Here is a 17,577-nt window from a genome sequence, read left to right on the forward strand (position 1 = left end):
AATATATAACATGTACTCGTGTAAGATGAATATTTACATCACTTTAAAGTGGTTTCAACAATCCAAGTTATTACACGCATATGGTTGAAGGATTCAAAATGTGCAGGACATCGATGTTTTCGTTTATACAAAAAAGAAAAAATCCACTTTCACTGTTACGGAGTCACAAAAACTAAAAACCATTACGAGTTTCAACCGCGATCGACTAAGGTATTTTTAGGTTGTACATTGACACTTTTGTGCGTCATCGCTCTCTAGTCTTTCACAGAGGAGGAAAAATATTTCACCGGTTTAGAGAAAAAAATCTCGAAGAATATCAAATACACATGATGTATAAATCTTTAAAACATTTTACAAACATTAAATAAACTTGTGTGATATTTGTTTCATTTGGCACAACTTCGATTATAAAAAATTGTTTTTCCCACGCTTCCACGTTCTGTGTCGAAGAGTCAAGGAAAAAGTAAACACGGGTAACTCATCAACTCTCGCTGACAATTTTTCAGACGGACGACAACTCTTTCAACATTCGTTCAGATTATCAAAGGATTGAGGAATTTTTACGTTAGACATGACTTTTTAGATTCAGTGGACGATGATGATTTTTTTGTTTTCAATAAAAGTGCGTCTCAAAGTGGTTTTGACAAAGGACCAAGCTTCGTTTATTTAATAGGAAGTATTTTACCGCTCGCTTTTTCTCATATCAACTTCATAACATCATTTATTAATTCTACAATTGCTGGCTTATTGATTATTTTCTTTATTATAATAACTTACAATCGTTTGGTATTTTATACGTTACGATTATTATTATTATTTTTTCTTTAACTATTTGACGAAAACATTTTTTTCATTTTTATTACTTATGTATACCTTCAAACCTTTTATTGGAAAATATTAATAATCATTAACTATTATGTCTCAGTAGCTTGGCCCGCCGTTATTTTTTTTCTTTCGCGATCTCGCCTGTATATAGAAGATCTTTCTCTCTGAACAACAGGATAAAACTTTTTTGTAAAATATTTCAAACATCTTATATTCCGTAAAATAAAACAAAAGGAGGAGGAAACACGTGGTCGTTATTACTTTGTCGTTCAACATTTAGAATTTGCGGTTTATGTACTTCATTCATACAAAGCTAATATTGTTTTTTCTGTGTAATTTATTAAACCTTCGTGTATAAAAATTTGTCAAAACAATGTACAACGTTATTGGCATTTTTTAAAAAAGAAAAACTTTACTCTCGAGGTTGGCACGTGCGTTATGGTAACTAACTTTTTATTACGCGTTTGTAATTAAAACTTTTGTACGTAAAAAAGGAATTTTTCGCGTTGATATTGACCTTGAGCAATTTTTATTTTTATTTTACGATAAGGGCACTTATTGTGAAATAAACCTTGAAAATATGCATTGAAAATCCATTTTTCCTCTTTTTTGTTGCTGTTGTTGTTGTGAATTTGTAAATTTGTGTTTCATATGATTCGCATGTGCGTAAGTTCCATTGTAACAATACAAACAGGTACAAAGGTATAGGTAATAAAAATTATAAAACAGTCCCCCCCTGCGTAACTATCAAAAAATTAGATTTCCTCCTCCTTTTTAACAAAATTTTCTTTTCCCTTATATACTGTATATCATAATAATCTCATTTATGCTAGATGTAACTTCAAAAAATGAAATCTCCGAAGTCTGACGATGAAATATTAGCTGGTCCAAATGAGATTTCCATTTAAGAATACTTATATTTAGGCACTTGATTTTCTCCAGCTATAAACTTGAAATAGTATGAAAAAAAAAGAAAAAAGAAACAATGACGTAATCCTCTTAAACTTATTTACATTATGTATAAGTATTATTTTTAGCGAGACGAGGGGAGAGCTGAGATGGGATATTAAATAGTTTAAGTTCTCGTATCACTTCCTATCGACTAGATATATTTTCTAGTTTTAATGCTTATCAATCTACGTGTTAGTAGGATAAACTTTTTACTTATAAATAGATTTTTAATTATTATTATTAAAAAAAAAAGAAAAAAGAGAACTTGAGCCACCCGATCAGCGATGAGCAACACGAGTAATTTTTCTTTTTATATAAAAACGTTACTTATTTGTACATACGTATTTGTAATTTTTTAATGTAGTTATTATATCATAGCTTATGCTCGTAGTTAAAAATGTCTTTGATTAATTAGAATAATTTGAATTTTTTATCACACGTAATTATTTCTTATCCCATTTATACACGATCTGCGTGTTTTTTCTCTCATATAAATATAATCTATGTGTATATAATTTAAACTCTTTACTTTTTACCAAAATAAGAAGAAACACAAAACTAAAAACTCTTGTATATAAATGCCAACGAAAGAAAAATAAGATCGAAGGGATAATGTTAATAAAAATTAAACTCAATATGTAATATATTATATATAAAAACATCAACTTTGGATAAACGTCGTATACAATATATAGCATAGAGAAACAAGCGCGTGGAGCTGTCATCCAGTGACAGATATCTCGTCTCAAAAAACACGGGTATATCATAGGTAATAATCCTCGATCTCGGCTCTCTCGTCCCTCGATTCCGTAATCCTCGCGAAAATTCCACAACGTTATCATTAATAATAATATCGATACGAATTATAATATAAAATTGTCATTGTTAATATTAAATGTGGATGAATTCAATGTGTTTATAGATTATTTTGAACGTCCAGTTTGATGGGGTGGGTGTAGCACCAATGCGGGGGGACATTATTCATGTATTCATTAATTTATTTTCATGATTACGACGCGCGGAGCATCTTAAGACGAAGGCGACGGCGGCGCGGGTGGCGGATGTTGCTGCTGCTGTTGAAGATGATATTGCTGCTGCTGCTGCTGCTGTTGAAGATAATATTGCTGCTGCTGAGGGAACTGTCGATACTGGGGCTGCTGCTGCGACGGATGATGCACGTCCTGGCGCAGCGGCTGATAATCCGCCGCCATCGGGAACTGCGGCGGCTGCATCATCATCATACTACCGGCACTGGCCGGCCTTTGCTGCTGGTAGCTGTTACCCCAGGCTCGCTGCTGCTGCTGCGGCTGCGGCGGATACAGCTGATCCGGCCTCGGTGGGCTGAGGTGGCTGTTGGCCGCCGCCGCCGCCGCTTGCTGCATCTGCATCTGCCTAATTATCGCCTGGGCCTCCATCTGGGGATAGGGGCGCGGATCGACCTCCATGCGATGGCGCTCCTCGAGAATGAGGCGGGCGGCGCGCTCGAACTGCTCGGGAGTCATGTGCATGGCCTCCTGCATCTCGCGCGACGTCGTCTGCACGAAGTCCTGATCGGCGGCGTACTCCTCGAGGCCCGTTTCCTTCAGCACCTGCGCGCGGTATCAACCAATTTGGTAAATTCGTGTGTTATTATTATTATTATTATTATTTTTTTTTTCATCGTTATGTTCAGTATACTTACGTGACCGACGAGGCTCTCGGCGCTGCCGATCGCGCCGAAGTTGGGCTTGCGATCCCCTGGGCTGCCGGGCAGGCTCTGAGCGAGGCGAGGATTACCCACGCTTCCGTTGCTGTCGTGACCCGAGACTATGCACATTCATTGAATAATAATTATCAAAACTACTGCATTTGTTATAGCCAATTGTATGAGTTTGAATGCTTGGGAGTATAGGTGCACTTTTGAGAGACTACCATAATACGAGTTCGAAAAGCGTTTAGGTGCGTTTAAGGCAGGAAGGGGGTTAAATGAATTAGTGTGTGGCTTGGCGTAAGCATAGCACACTCACAGCAAAAGAAATGTCAACCAAAAATGGTAAGTTAGTATATGGATATGGTTTCCCATTATAATGTGCTGGTGAAATGGGATGAAACAGAAATCATGAAAAAAGCTCTCGTTACATTACTTCGAGTGTGTTACTTTGCTGAAGGATGAAATACATGGCCAAATTGAAATATGCCATTGGATCGGAATGATATAAGCGTGCTTCGAGCGACAACCGATCGACAACCGATTTTTTGTCTTTTATCATTTTTTTATCTTTCTTTTCTGTGTATGCTAACTCGAATTTTGACATATAATGATGGACTAAATGTCTAAACTATAATCTGTGTCAAATATGTTTTGATGTTATATACGTCTGCGAAACGGAAATGTATGTGTCAACTGAAGAACAGCGAGATGAAACATCTATACGCACATAAAATATGTACAGAAATAACGGGCATGCTGAGGCAATATATACTCAACAGGAGGACGACAATATCTGCGGCTTATCTCTCGATTTTATAATTAAATTGAAAAACAACGAAAATGAACAATATCGGCTTGTCGTGACAACGTCAAAATCATCACCTCGGCCGTGATAGGAGGCGCGATGGGGCGGCGGCGGCGTCTCGTGGACCTTCCACTGGGACGCGCTCACGTCGGCCAGGTAGCCGGCCACGGCGATCGCCTGGTTCTGGGCCATTTTCAGGCCGTTGGCGATCGAGCGCGAGCCAGCAGCAGCAGCAGCACCGCTGCTGCTGTGCCTGCGGAAGGTGCCGCTGATGCGGCTGCGCAGCGACGACGAGATGCTCCTCTTCTTCTTCTTCATGCTGGTCTGCGTCGAGGTGGTTCCGTCCTCGGCGCTCGTCACGGTGGTTCTTTTCTTGGCGCCGCTCGCTTCGGAGGACGAGTCGTAGTAAGAGACGCTCGGCGACGAGTTGGTCGGTTCGACCAGCCGATGCTGTTTGACTCGGTAATGGGAGCGCAGAGAGGACGAGATCGGACGACGGGAGGTCGGTGGGGCGGCCCGCACCCAGCCGCCGCTGTCGTCCTTGTTTTGTCCGGAGGTCGTGGTCGAGCTCTCGAGGGATGTCTCGTCCTCGTCCTCTTCCTCCTCCTCTTCCTCTTCTTCCTCGTCCTCGTCGTCGTCGTCGTCGAGCTCAGCTAGCTCAACGTCGTCGTAATCGACGTCGTTCAGTTGGCTCTCGTCGTAGTCGTAGTCGTCGTCGGCTTGACTAACTCCAGCCGTCTCCGATTTGTCTTGCTCCGAATCCTCTTGCGCGTCTCCTTTATTTTATCCAATGTGTGGCATTGTTTGGCGGCAGCAGTGAGGGGTGATATTTTTTATTTCGTTAGTTTTGATGAAAAAGTAGCTAATGGGCGAGATGAAGGTGATGATGATGATGAAGATGGTGAAAATGGGGGCGATGATAATTGCGATGCGATGAGATATGAGATATTCGTAATAATGAAGAAAAGCAACCCGAATTCGATATCGTGTGTATCTATCTACCAATCGAATGAAAAGTAAATCACAAAGTGCAAAACGACCAAGTTATTGAATTCACTGGTTGATTAATTTTCATTCGCTATTATCTATTTGATAGAGAGATGGTGAGTGGAGGCGAAATATCATCGGCGCTGAAGCCACCGGCTCGTACCAGGTCCGTCGTAGCGATAGCGGCTGGACGCGCGTCTGACATTGCGTTGCGCGGATCGTTGTTGCGCGGCGATGTGACAGCGCGGGCAGGGCGGCCCGTCGTGCGGATGCTGGTCGCGCACTATCATGCACATCGGTAGCGCGGACGAGCCGGATGCTGCCTCTGCCCCAGCTCCAGCGGCGGCGCTGAGCGACGTCTCGGCCGACGATCTCAGCGGATTGCGATGCAGGTGGTGAACCTGCTGCCTCAGCGAGGCCATCGGCGACCTGGGCGGCGGCAACGGCGGCCCGGACGGACCTACTGCTGGATGGGCATTGACCGCGGCTGCAGCCGAAGCTGCAGAAGCCGCTGCGGCCTGGTGCTGCTGCTGCTGCTGATGACTTGCCGAGGCGGCGGCGGCGGCACCGAGGGGAGCCCCAGTCACCTGGCACTGGACTCCGTTTTGAAGATGGCTGTTGCTGTGCAAGCGGTACGCACAATGCAGCGTAGAAAGGATAATAAAAAAAAAAGAGAAACAGATGAAATAATTTCTTTACTCTCGGATAATGTAATATCTCAATCGGTGCCGAAGATATAATACTCAATTCTTGGCTACGTAACTACGATCGCGATTGTTTCTTATTTTTACTGCGGCTCTATGTATCTATGTCGAAAACGTGTGTTTGTGTGTATAATAATATAAAACTACTATCAAAGATGATTGACGAAGAGAAAAGGCTGAGAATATAAATAATACATGTAATTTAATGGCTTGTATGTAAAAAAAAATTATAGAATATCCTAAGGCTATCGCTTTTGTATGTATGATCCCAAAAGATCACATTTCCTGTGAGAATGGAGCTTCCGAAGAGCTATTTATACGGTTCAAAGCCTTCTTTTACTTCTCGCATGGAATCGTAGAGATAATATGACATATATATCGACACATGTATTTACAAATATGTGTGTATTTCTCGAAGAATCAAAAAAGGCTGTGAAGAAAATAAAGTCTCGTGAACAAAAGGTTATCGGGTTGTCGAAGCGTATATATAAAATACAGGGGTCGACATCAGGACGTGGTGTCAGCTCCTTTGAAACGATATAGGCATTGACAACGAGACGACGCATAAGATATATATTGGGCTCGATGTAACGATGTATACACACGTATAATAATATAGAGTGATCTTTATTTTCATGCTTCATGCTTCATGCGTGCAATCAGGGACGTAGTACAGCAACAACAACTTTTGGACTTTTTTGCTATCGTTGAAAGGATTATCTATAAATACTCTAAAAAAGGAAGAATAAAGGGGGGCAAAAAATAAAATACTCATGCTTTGGTGAAAAGCTTCAATTAGGCTCTACGATTAGACTAATCAAACTGGAAAATCGTTGATTAGTTATTTCGTATGATTAATTGAACTGCGAAAACGCTCGGAAGTAAAAGAAAAAAGTAAACTATTGTATGGAATCGTCCTGACATTGCTGATCCATGTCTTACCGTAATCTTTACTTGGATGGAGATAGTTACCCATAACTGGCCCACTGAAACGAGGGATTTCGCTTATTCTATTTCCCCAATTTGTAATTTTTTGATTTTTTTTTAAATATAGCAAGGATAAAAGATGATATATTTCAAAAGTAATATCGACATGGTTAAACGGTATATTATATTTATAAAAAGAGGTAAGTACAAAAATATTTTGACACCAATACGTGATGTTCTACTTTTAAACGTTTAAGGAAAAAACATCGATATGTATATCAAAAAATTACGAACGTATAATAAATTGGCAAATAATAATATCAATTTGAAGGAAAATCAAAATATGAAAAACATCGAACAACCGTGCCGGGTCATAATAAAAAATACCGAATATACGGCTCGATTCATATGTACACAGGGTACTCAAATAACGAATATGTAAAACGATTAAAAAAGATAAATATCAAGTACATGGCAATAATTTTTTAAATCCCCGAGCAGCTCTGCCGGTTGGTAATAAAGTGAAAGACACAGATAAACAGTGTGACACACAGAGAGTAAGAGAGAGACAGAGAGAGTCGTATGTGTAGCCTTTTTTTATACATAACTGGAAAAATAAAAAATGCTTTTTTAAACTCATAATATTAAAATGATATTTCGCGACCCGATTTTCGCAGAGAGAAAAAATAATGAAAGAAGCATAAATTATATTATAATAAAGCTCGAAAAAAATGTTTTGTATATTATAATATCAAAATTCTTTTGTACACCATGTAGAAGTTTATAAAAAAAAATCAGTCAAGATACTCGGCCACGTTATTGTCTCATGCACTACACACCGAGAGGGACATAAATTACATTCGCAATTTTGTTTTCATTTCGACGTTTTTATTTTCATTTTTTGCCGAGAAGAAAAAGAGAATTGATTATTCGTCAATCGATTAACCGAATTAGTTTTCAGCCGTGACCTTGTTTTATATCATAGAAAACATAAAAAATATACCCGTAACAAAATCGTTCGCGTTAAAAGAATATATTTATCACTTGCTGAAAATATTATCGTTCGTTAAAAATGATTATCAACAATGCTAATGATTACTCACTTGATCATCCTGCTCAGTGGATTTGGAGTGGCTAGCATCATCTGCATGGGTATGTGCTCTTTCTGTTCGCCGATCATGCGAGGATCCAAACCCGGCATGGGACCGATCGACGCGTTATCGCTCAAACTGCTGTGAAAATTACCGAGAAACATTTGTTATTTTTCATTTTAGATTTAAAAAAATATATAATAAAGATTGGCATTGTAGCCTCAATGCGATATAATACCCAGCGACGTTCGGCACGACTTGGTGAGCTCGCGCGTTCATCATCTGATTCTGTCCATCCGGTCCTCCTCTCTGGAACGAATCATACGACTGGAAATCTATGGAATTACTGGGCGAAACCTTTGGCACAAAAAAAGAACACACACTCAGAGGGATTTCGGGGGTGGAATAGGTTCATTTATTATGGCTTCTATACGATAAGAAATGTAAAACTTATGCCATATAAAGAATACAGATCGCAGAGCTTGCGGGGGCCGCGCGCTTACATAACTGCAAAATCAGAATATTCATTAAGCATAGAATAATAATATAAGAGAAGCCAAAATAATATGATAGAGAAATGTGCATCGTAGAAGAGGGTTTTGCGTGCACGGAAATGGTTTCTCCGCATTATAGCGTGTATATGTCTCGGGAGATTTACAAGAGAATTGTCTCTTTGTTACGATTGCTGTGCTGTCGGTTTTTAAAAGTAACAAAAAGATAAGGTGCACTCAAATCGAAAAAAAACTAGATGTCCCTGGTGGAAATTCTTAAAAATTTTGATGGCCAGTTTTTGTATAACGAAAAAGTTCTGTTCAGGGTTCAGTTACTTGAACATAAAAGGAATATTAAAGCTCATTGAGGCATATTTTATTGCATGCTGCTTGTTATGCTTTGACTTATACAATTGTTTTCATTTTACCACTTACAGGTTTCCAGATAACGACATCTAGTGGTAGAGGATTAAAGTTGTATTATCGTATTTGAGGTGATTGAGACGGGTCCGAATGTTTTGAAACTATTGTTATTTTCAAATCACTTGAAATTCACTTAATTGCTTTGTTTTCAGGGCGATTTTTTTATACAATTATTTAAAAATATTCTGAAATTCGTGAAAATTATCATTTAAACTGTAAACACTTCTTCAATATTAATTTTCTACATTTGAAATTTAAGACGCCCATCGAATTGAGTTTATTATTTTGAGTTTAATAACATTATCGTTACCTCTTGCGCTTAAAAACGAATCGAATTATCGCCAACAGTGGTATTGAATTTCAAGAACCTAAAAATTCACCGCTAGATGGCGAGTACCATTATTTCAGCTAATCTGCAAGTGGCAAAGTCAAAATAATTGTATAAGTTATTCAACTTATACAATTACTAATTTACTGTCGGATTGTTTTGAAGCGGATATTTCATCGGTAGTAACGTTGAGAATTTCTACCGGGGATACGTGCTAAACGAAAAAAAAGAGCAACAAGTGACGCAAATCAATGGAAAATCGGTCTTAAAGAGGGGGCCTAACTCATGGAATATAGAATAAAAGCGAAGGTAAAAGTATGCTCATAAACTCGGTTACCTTGACACCCGCTGTGGTGGGTACTTTAAAGGACTTGGGCCTGTTGAAACTCGTCTTCCTTATGCTCGACCACATGCCGAAGAGGGTGTGATTGGGCCGCCTGTGCATCGGCTCCGGGTCGTCCAGCAGCTCCTCGAGATTGCCCGATATGGCTCGCTTGAGCTCGGGCCCGGCGTCGTGCAGGGTCCTCAGTCCGGCCTGCAGAGTCACCGCGTTGGAGTGATCGTCGCCCATGAGCCTGGCCTCCAGCTCCTTGCGCTTCTTGAAGCGCCTGAAGTAGTCCTGGATGAGGAAGGTGGCGTAGAACTTGCCGACGGTGACCTCGTCCGGTTTGCCCGGAGGCGGCACGCACTGATCCAGCAGCAGGGGCGACGTTCGCTTCCAGATCTTCTTGATGACCGAGCGCAGCTCGGCGTTGCAGTCGTCGATGTTGCCCTCGGTCTTGATCTTCAGCGACGTCCTGACCACGGCGAAGAGGGTGGCGTTGAAGAGCACGGTGCCGTCGGCGTTGAGCGGCATGTTCATCGAGACCAGCCTCTTGCAGGCCACTCGGTGGGGGCAGAGCTTGCCGAAACCCAGCGGGGGCGATATCTTGCGCAGCAGGGTGACGACGTCGAGATGCTTGATGCGGCCCTTGGCGTCCGGATCGTACTCGGACCAGAGCCTCACGAACTCGTCCAGATGATGGGGCCCCAGAATGGACCAGTCGCGCGTCAGATAGTCGAAATTGTCCATGATCACGGCGACGAACAGATTGATGATGAGGAACGAGCAGAGCACGTAGAACGAGATGAAGTAGGGGAAGGCGAGATCGGAGCCGCAGCTGTCGGCGACCTCGTCGGGCGACTCTCCGGGCACCACGACGCAGCGCACCTTCTCGCTGTACGAGCAGGCCATCATGATCTCCTGCCAGGCCTCGCCCGTGGCCGATCTGAACAGCACCAGAACCGACTGGGGGAAATTCTGGAAGTGATTGTTTCGATGGATGGGCGTGTCGTCGTCGATGACGATCTTGCCGAACATCTGCATGCCGATCACGGCGTAGATGAAGAACAGCATGACGATGAGCAGGGCCACATAGGGCAGGGCCTGGAACGACTTGATGAAGGTCCAGAGGAGCGTGCGTATGCCCTCGCCACGACTGAGAAGTTTCACGAGACGCATGACGCGAAACAGTCGGAAGAAGTTGATGGAGAAGCCGACGCTGGGCCCCGAGGTCACCTCGGAGCTGACGATGTCGATGAAGCTGCCCAGCACGATGATGAAGTCGAACACGTTCCAGGCGTCGCCGAAGTAATTCTTGAATTTGAACGCGGCCAACTTCATGATGAACTCCATGGCGAAGACGGTGGTGAATACCATGTTCATGCCGTCGAGCAGCTCGGTGTAGTGCTTCGGCTGCTGGTAAAACTTCATCGCCAGCGTCACCGTGTTCGCCATGATGAGGACGAAGATGATGTACTCGAAGGGCTGAGAGGTGACGAACCACCAGACCTGGTACTGGATGCGATGCTTGGGTATGTAGCGTCGCACGGGCTTGGCCTTGAGCGCGAACTCGATGCAGTTGCGCTGATTCTTGTCCAGCTCGCAGTTCTTGTACTCCTGCTCGCCCTCGTTCTGGAACGTGACGATGACGAAACCCACGAAGATGTTCACCATGAAGAAGGCGATGATGATGATGTAGACGATGTAGTAGGCGGCGACGATCGGCCGGAAGTTGTAGATCGGCCCGTAGTCCTCCTCGTTCGAGTCGATCGATACGTACAGCAATCTGGCGACCGATCAAAGGCTCAGCTGTGATTATGGATTATTTTTTATAAATAAATTATCCACCATTTTACGTACCCGGGCCAACCCTCGAAAGTCGACACGGTGAACAGAGTCAACATGGCTTTACCCACGTCGTCGAAGTGGAACGTGTTTCTCTCCCATCTACGTTCCTCCGTTACCGGCCGGTTGATATTACCATCCTCGTAGTGAATGTAAGTACCCCTGCGAAATTCAAGATAAGATGAAAAGAGATGATTTAACGTTAAGAAGCAAAAAAAATAAACGTTCAACTCACTGGCACTCCTCCGCCGTAGTCTTCGATCTGTCGTTGCACATGAAGAATTTGCCCTGTTTTACGCAGGCGCGTGAACGATGAAAATAACAAAATTACGCGTTATTCACGGGCTCTGCACGTTCGTAAATTTATATACTTCAAAAAAAAAGTAAAGAAAAAAAACCAAGATAGTAAACATGTATATAGAGAAACAGAGTAGTACACCGAATTGCGGAGAGAGCACGATGATTGGAGAAAAAAGAAAAAATAAAAATTACAAGGAAACAGAAATAAAAACGGGAAAAGCTTGTAATAAACACGATCGTTCGAGTACAAAAAAAACGCTGAGATGAAAATTTGAAGAAAAAATGAAATAAAAAAAAGAAGAAGAAGTGAAGGAGATGCGCGCAGGGTTGGAAAGCAGAGAAGCATCAAATAAGCTGTGGATTAAAGTTAATAAGCGGTTTATAATATAAGCTTTATATCGTGAAACTGTGAAATAAAAGTGTAAACGAAATTCAAAAAAATATTTTGTCGTATCCACGGAAAATTTCAATATCAAATAATATATCGTTTTTTTAATAAAATATATTTATTTGCCTATGCGTTATATTTCAGGTGCGTTTCAAAATGGTAAATGATATATATTCTGTGCGATTTATTATTAGTTGTGCGAGTGCTGTTTTTATCTTTTCAAAGGACTACTATGGTTTATTTTATTTTTATTAATAAATTTTTCTTCTGTTCTCGAAACGGGTAAGAAGCCATGACAAATAATGTGGATAAATATACAGTAAAGTTCAACCAAGCGTCAATAATCTACGAAGGATTGGTATATAAGCACATAATGCAGCGCAAATAAAAAACAACATAATGGCGTTCTTCATTATTTCTTCGGGTTTTATATAAACCTGCCTCGTAAACATCCAATTCATTAAAAACAAAAAGAGGAAAGATAAATTCTTCTACGGGGGCAAGCGGCAGGATAGGCATTCAATATTATGACAAACTGTATACGAAGCTACTAAGCAACTAAGCGTCTTATATACAGGTAAATAGATTTGTAGCCATTGTCAAAGCAGTTAGGCAAAATTTATAAGCTTTTTTTTTATGTATACGAAGTCTAACGTGGTCGAGGCTCGCGCGGACGGAGCAAATAAATTTTTATCTATCGATTTATTTTTCTAAAATTATCGTATACAGGCTACGACAGATTTCCTGAGTGCAAGCAATCGCAAACAACAAAGTAACACTGCGAAACGTCAAATTTTTTTTAACTACCAAAATGAAAATTTATGTATCGAGATATAATGATAACAAAGTCCAGCGAATACAACGATCGTAAGATACAGTAAAGAAATTTTTTTTTCATTTTTCAAGTCAAGAGAGATAGAAGAGATGTACAAACAAATAGAAAAAGTATAATAATAGATATCAATAATCTCAACTAACAACAAAAGAGAAATATACAGAGAGAAAAAAGGACAAGTTCTCAATTTTTACCTTGAAAAGTTGCACGCCTATAACGGCAAACATGAACTGTAGGAGATAGGTGACCAACATTATGTTGCCGATAGTTTTTATGGCAACGATCACGCATTTCACTACGTACTATTTTTTTTTTTGCGTTTTTGCATGTGGGTGTGCGGCAGGAACGATTGGATTTTTTTTTTGTAATGTTCAAGCATTGTTCGAAGTTTTTTTTTCGCATTTTGGCGACCACCACAAGACAAAACACACAGGTTTCGGTTTTTGTTTGTTTTTTTTTTTTTTTTGGCGGACACACAGGTGGTGGTGAAGTAGTAGTAGTAGAGGTTCGGTGGGCAGAGATGATCGAGCACACACAGGAGATCGTTTCAATAAACAAAGTAGACAGAAAAAAAAATGACAGAAAAAATACATTACAGCATTAATCAAAAGTACAGTTTGAAATATATTGTGATTAAAAATTAAACTTGATTCAATTATTTTTATCTTATTGATTTTGCTTTCTTTCATTTATCTGTAACTCAATCAACGCGCGAGGTCTGCATTGTGGCAAAGTTTTTTTCATTAATCTTCCAACGATTGAACTCTATTTCGTATTTATAATGAATGCAGGAAACTACATAGGTATATGTACGATTGGCTATATCCTAGTAAATATTTACAACTTCAACACTGATCCTCTCTGAGCGAGTATCGGCCATTTGCTGGTCGAAAATAAAAACTGCCCAGCAGGCAAATTTTATTAAGCCCTATAACGTGACTGGAATACAAAATTCGGAAAAGTGATATTTATCCCGTTGTCTTTTTAGGCTTTTCAATTTTGAACCTTTTCCTCGTTAATTTATGCATGTACACGTTTTTCTCGCTCGGATTGAATTCGCCGTATCATTTCGCCGAGTCACCATGTGAAAAAGAAGACTGTATTATGATTGCCTCGTGATATCGATGCCCCACCCGTTTGCGCTTATCGGATAATACATCTTTGAGTTGTGTATTTTATATATTATCCCTTACACAGCAGAAGAAATCATACTACACGATTTTTTTAAAAGCGATTCCAAGCGCAGCGTAGCATCAATGCAATTTTTATTCTTTGTTAGTCGTCTGAACCTGATTTAATAAAAAGCTCACAACGCTATTTTACTTTATTTTCTTTTTTTTTTGTATTTCCTTCTATCGCTATTTATCCTCTTTCGCCTTTGAATAGATTATGCATGAAACTTATCGAGTACTTCTTTTTTTCAATCCAACGATTGGTATAAATGTAAATAAGATTTTCTATCAAAATTATAAGAAAAGTAAAAAACAAAACATCGATGGCTACTGACACAATGTTTCTAAAACAAACAAAATCTTTTGTCACTCCTAGTTTCTAAACTCAGTAAAAAAGTTTCTAACACATAATCAAAAAAGACTCTTTAACCGTAGCTAAACAACACGCACAGTAAAAAAAAACACTTTTTTCGAACTTATGGGTTCGTATTAGTACTGATCAAACTATAATATAGTACAAAATTATGTTTTCTACCAAATATACACGGATAATCACACGCACATCAAAGTTTTTCAATCTCTAAAACATAAGTACTTTGTCAACTATTGTCATGGCTATCTAAAAAAGAATTTTTATTTTATACACAGAGAGTTAAGTATAATAACGATGCACTTTGAATTTCGTTTCGCACTTGAAATTGATCGGAAAAAATATTGATTTGTTGTTACATTTTTGCTTTTTCTATATAAAAAATCGTTAGTAGTAGGTAAATATACACCACGATCATCGCTCAAAGCTTTGAGAAATTTTCACGAAAAACAACTGTTATTGAAAAAAGGATTGCACTCTCGGCGGGCCGCGATGTGTGCTTATTCACCCGCGGTATCGCTTGTTTTAATTGCGAAGCCAACTAAAAAATAAAAAAAATTATTTTTTTAATCTCTCTTTATCGAAAAATCACTGGCGAACTCTTGGTGGCTTTGGGTAATTTCGATTCGAATTTTTTTTTTATTTAGTTGAACAATTGGACTATTACAAAAAACACAAAAATCGCATAAGACAAATTGAAAACGGCACTATTATTAATTAGAAGGAGATGCATGCTTCGATCACGGTTAATTTTTTGCTGTACAGGTGTCTTGTTATTTTTTTTTCTCTTTTTCTTCAGTGATATTTATAAAATATTATGATTTATGCGAGCGAGTGGCGTGGGTATAATTAAATATAAAAGAAGGGGCGAAGTGGGGGGGTGGATAGAGAAAAAATTGCGATTCGAATTGTTGCGTTTTGTTTCGAGGCGAGGTGGGTTGTTGTTGTTTTTTTCTTGGCTTTCTCAAGAGTCTCCTACCTTAAAGAGTTGCACGCCAACGACGGCAAATACGAACTGCAGGAGGCTGGTGACAAGGACTATGTTGCCGATAGTCTTTACGGCTACGATGACGCATTGCACTACGTGCTAAAGTACCCACACAACATTTTATGATAATTATTTAACAAAAATAGTGAAAACAAAATTGCTTCTTTTTTTTCTGTACTTTAGTTTCTCTCTCTTTTTTTTTTGCTCATTTGCTTGATTGCCTTTTTTTGTTTCTTCGTGTGTTGTCAAATTAAATAAAAAATTACTCTTAAATTCTAGCACCTACGATACACAATATACGTATAATTGGCAGCGATACGTGTGGCTCAGCTTTACTTAATTAAAAATTCATTTGCAAGGAACCTTGGCGTTGAGTTACCTAACTTAATTCTACCTTAAATATTCAATGACAATAAAAAAAAAAAGTATACAAAAAACGAAATCAGATAAAAGCTTCATAAATACCTTGAGTCCTTTGGCACGATTGATGGCCCTGAGAGGCCTCAATACCCTCAAAACTCGTAAAATTTTTACGAAGGATATTGCGCCGCTACTAAAATAGAAAGTCACCAAACTTAGATTGATGAACTTAGATTAGTGCATGCATGGATAGGGGTAACGTGCTGTAAAAAAAAAAAAACATTTGTGCTGAAAATCGCATACGTACTTGAGCTGCGTCGATATGATGGAGACGCAAACGACGACGAGATCGAGAATGTTGAAGGACGAGCGACAGAAAGCGCCCTCGTGAAATATGAAGCCGTAGGTGATGGTCTTGAGGCAGATCTCGATGGTGAAGACCGTGGTGAAGAAGTAGTCGCAGTAGCCGAGAAACTTGTTGCGGAAGGAGGACGGGTCGATGGGGTCCTCGCAGGCCAGTAGGGCCGAGGAGATCATGATGCAGCCGAGAATGAAGTTGCCGAAGTTGGGGTGATTGCAGAGCCAGTGGCAGAAGACGCGGAAACGATTGTCCTGGCTGAAGATGAAGAAGGAGGTGCCCGCGGGTATGGGCAGGATCGGGGTGCCCTCCTCGACCTCCGAGAGGCGGCGAGGTCGCGCGGTACTTCGGCCGTTTTCGACGTCTTCTATGGGTAATATACACGATGGTTCATAAAATTGAATCGCAGCAAAGAAAAGAAAGCTCACCTCCGTTATCCTCCATCTCGGACTCCTCCATCTCGTCTTCGTAGCTGTAATCCTCGGAACCGCTTCCGTCTTTCTCCATCGATCTGTGGCACGCACACACAAAAAAAAACGTCATGCACGAAAAAAAAAAATAGATAATGGTAAGATGGCCATGGTATAGCTAACCCAGCGTCCGCGGAGCCCTCGATCGATCCCTCCTGATGATCCTGCTCGGACGAGGTGGCGCCCTCGTACTCGTCGCCGCCGGTGTCGTCGGCGTCGCGCTCCTCCTCCAGGCTCGAGGCGTCCCCTCGCTTGGGCGAGCCGCTCAGCGATTTCTGGAATAGCGTTTCAAAATAAACAAAATTCGGGTAACGAGATATATAGGGCAAAGGGGGATGAGGTATACCAACGATTAGTGAACAAACAAATCGATTCGATGAAGAAACAAAAAGGAAAAAAAGGATGAGAGCTTTGACGCGTCCTCTCGGCAATGGAGCAGCTCTCTCTCTCTCTCTCTCTCTCGTCGATTCTATGATCTGCGAGAGGGAGTGTATGTGTGTGCATGAAAGAGAGAGAGAGAGAGAAACGGTGCCGAGGTCACGTGCGCTGCATATGCATCGTTCATGTGTACAATAATAATAACAATAATAATACTGTGCGCTGTAACAATTGACACCATCGACGGCCTGTGCAGAGTGTATCGTGTACACCGACGAGACAGAGAGCTATTTCTGCGCCCTCGTATTTAATACCCGATCGTTCGAGCTATAGTAGGTGAAGCAATATATCGATGCGATAGATACGTTCGCGCGATGATGTGTTTGGTATAAGGAGATGAAAAAATGAGGTAAAATATAATTTACCCGGCCCTCTTCCTCGTTCTCGTCCTTCTCGATGGTGGTGAGGGACTCGGCGTCGGCCAAGTTGTCCACCGCGATGGCCAAGAAGACGTTCAGTAGGATGTCTGATTACGCTCGTGTTCAGGAAAAATAATACTCCGTAGATCC

General features: G+C 40.7%; 1 protein-coding gene across 7 annotated transcripts in view; it reads right to left on the reverse strand.

Annotated features, from left to right (window-relative positions):
* Positions 1-2,427: 2,427 nt before the first annotated feature.
* LOC106656846 (muscle calcium channel subunit alpha-1) overlaps positions 2,428-17,577 on the reverse strand; it is a 36,271-nt gene continuing 21,121 nt past the window's right edge. The window contains exons 11-25 of one of the 7 annotated variants that reach the window (XM_023462958.1): positions 17,434-17,534; positions 16,754-16,905; positions 16,589-16,671; positions 16,110-16,527; positions 15,908-15,992; positions 15,434-15,541; positions 11,625-11,677; positions 11,405-11,551; positions 9,560-11,330; positions 8,219-8,337; positions 7,993-8,121; positions 5,422-5,879; positions 4,349-5,047; positions 3,458-3,582; positions 2,428-3,365 (exon numbers count right to left, since the gene is read on the reverse strand). In XM_023462958.1, the coding sequence (XP_023318726.1) occupies positions 2,805-3,365; positions 3,458-3,582; positions 4,349-5,047; positions 5,422-5,879; positions 7,993-8,121; positions 8,219-8,337; positions 9,560-11,330; positions 11,405-11,551; positions 11,625-11,677; positions 15,434-15,541; positions 15,908-15,992; positions 16,110-16,527; positions 16,589-16,671; positions 16,754-16,905; positions 17,434-17,534 (5,009 nt within the window). In that variant the 3' untranslated portion in view covers positions 2,428-2,804. Of the gene's footprint in view, positions 3,366-3,457; positions 3,583-4,348; positions 5,048-5,421; positions 5,880-6,904; positions 6,949-7,992; positions 8,122-8,218; positions 8,338-9,559; positions 11,331-11,404; positions 11,552-11,624; positions 11,678-13,106; positions 13,215-15,433; positions 15,542-15,907; positions 15,996-16,109; positions 16,528-16,588; positions 16,672-16,753; positions 16,906-17,433; positions 17,535-17,577 lie in introns of those variants that run through there. The other 6 variants (XM_023462957.1, XM_023462959.1, XM_023462955.1 and 3 more) reach the window with 6 other exon arrangements.

This window comes from Trichogramma pretiosum, unplaced genomic scaffold (assembly GCF_000599845.2).
Source record: "Trichogramma pretiosum strain Unisexual culture from Peru unplaced genomic scaffold, Tpre_2.0 scaffold14, whole genome shotgun sequence".
In the NCBI taxonomy this organism is placed as follows: domain Eukaryota; kingdom Metazoa; phylum Arthropoda; class Insecta; order Hymenoptera; family Trichogrammatidae; genus Trichogramma; species Trichogramma pretiosum.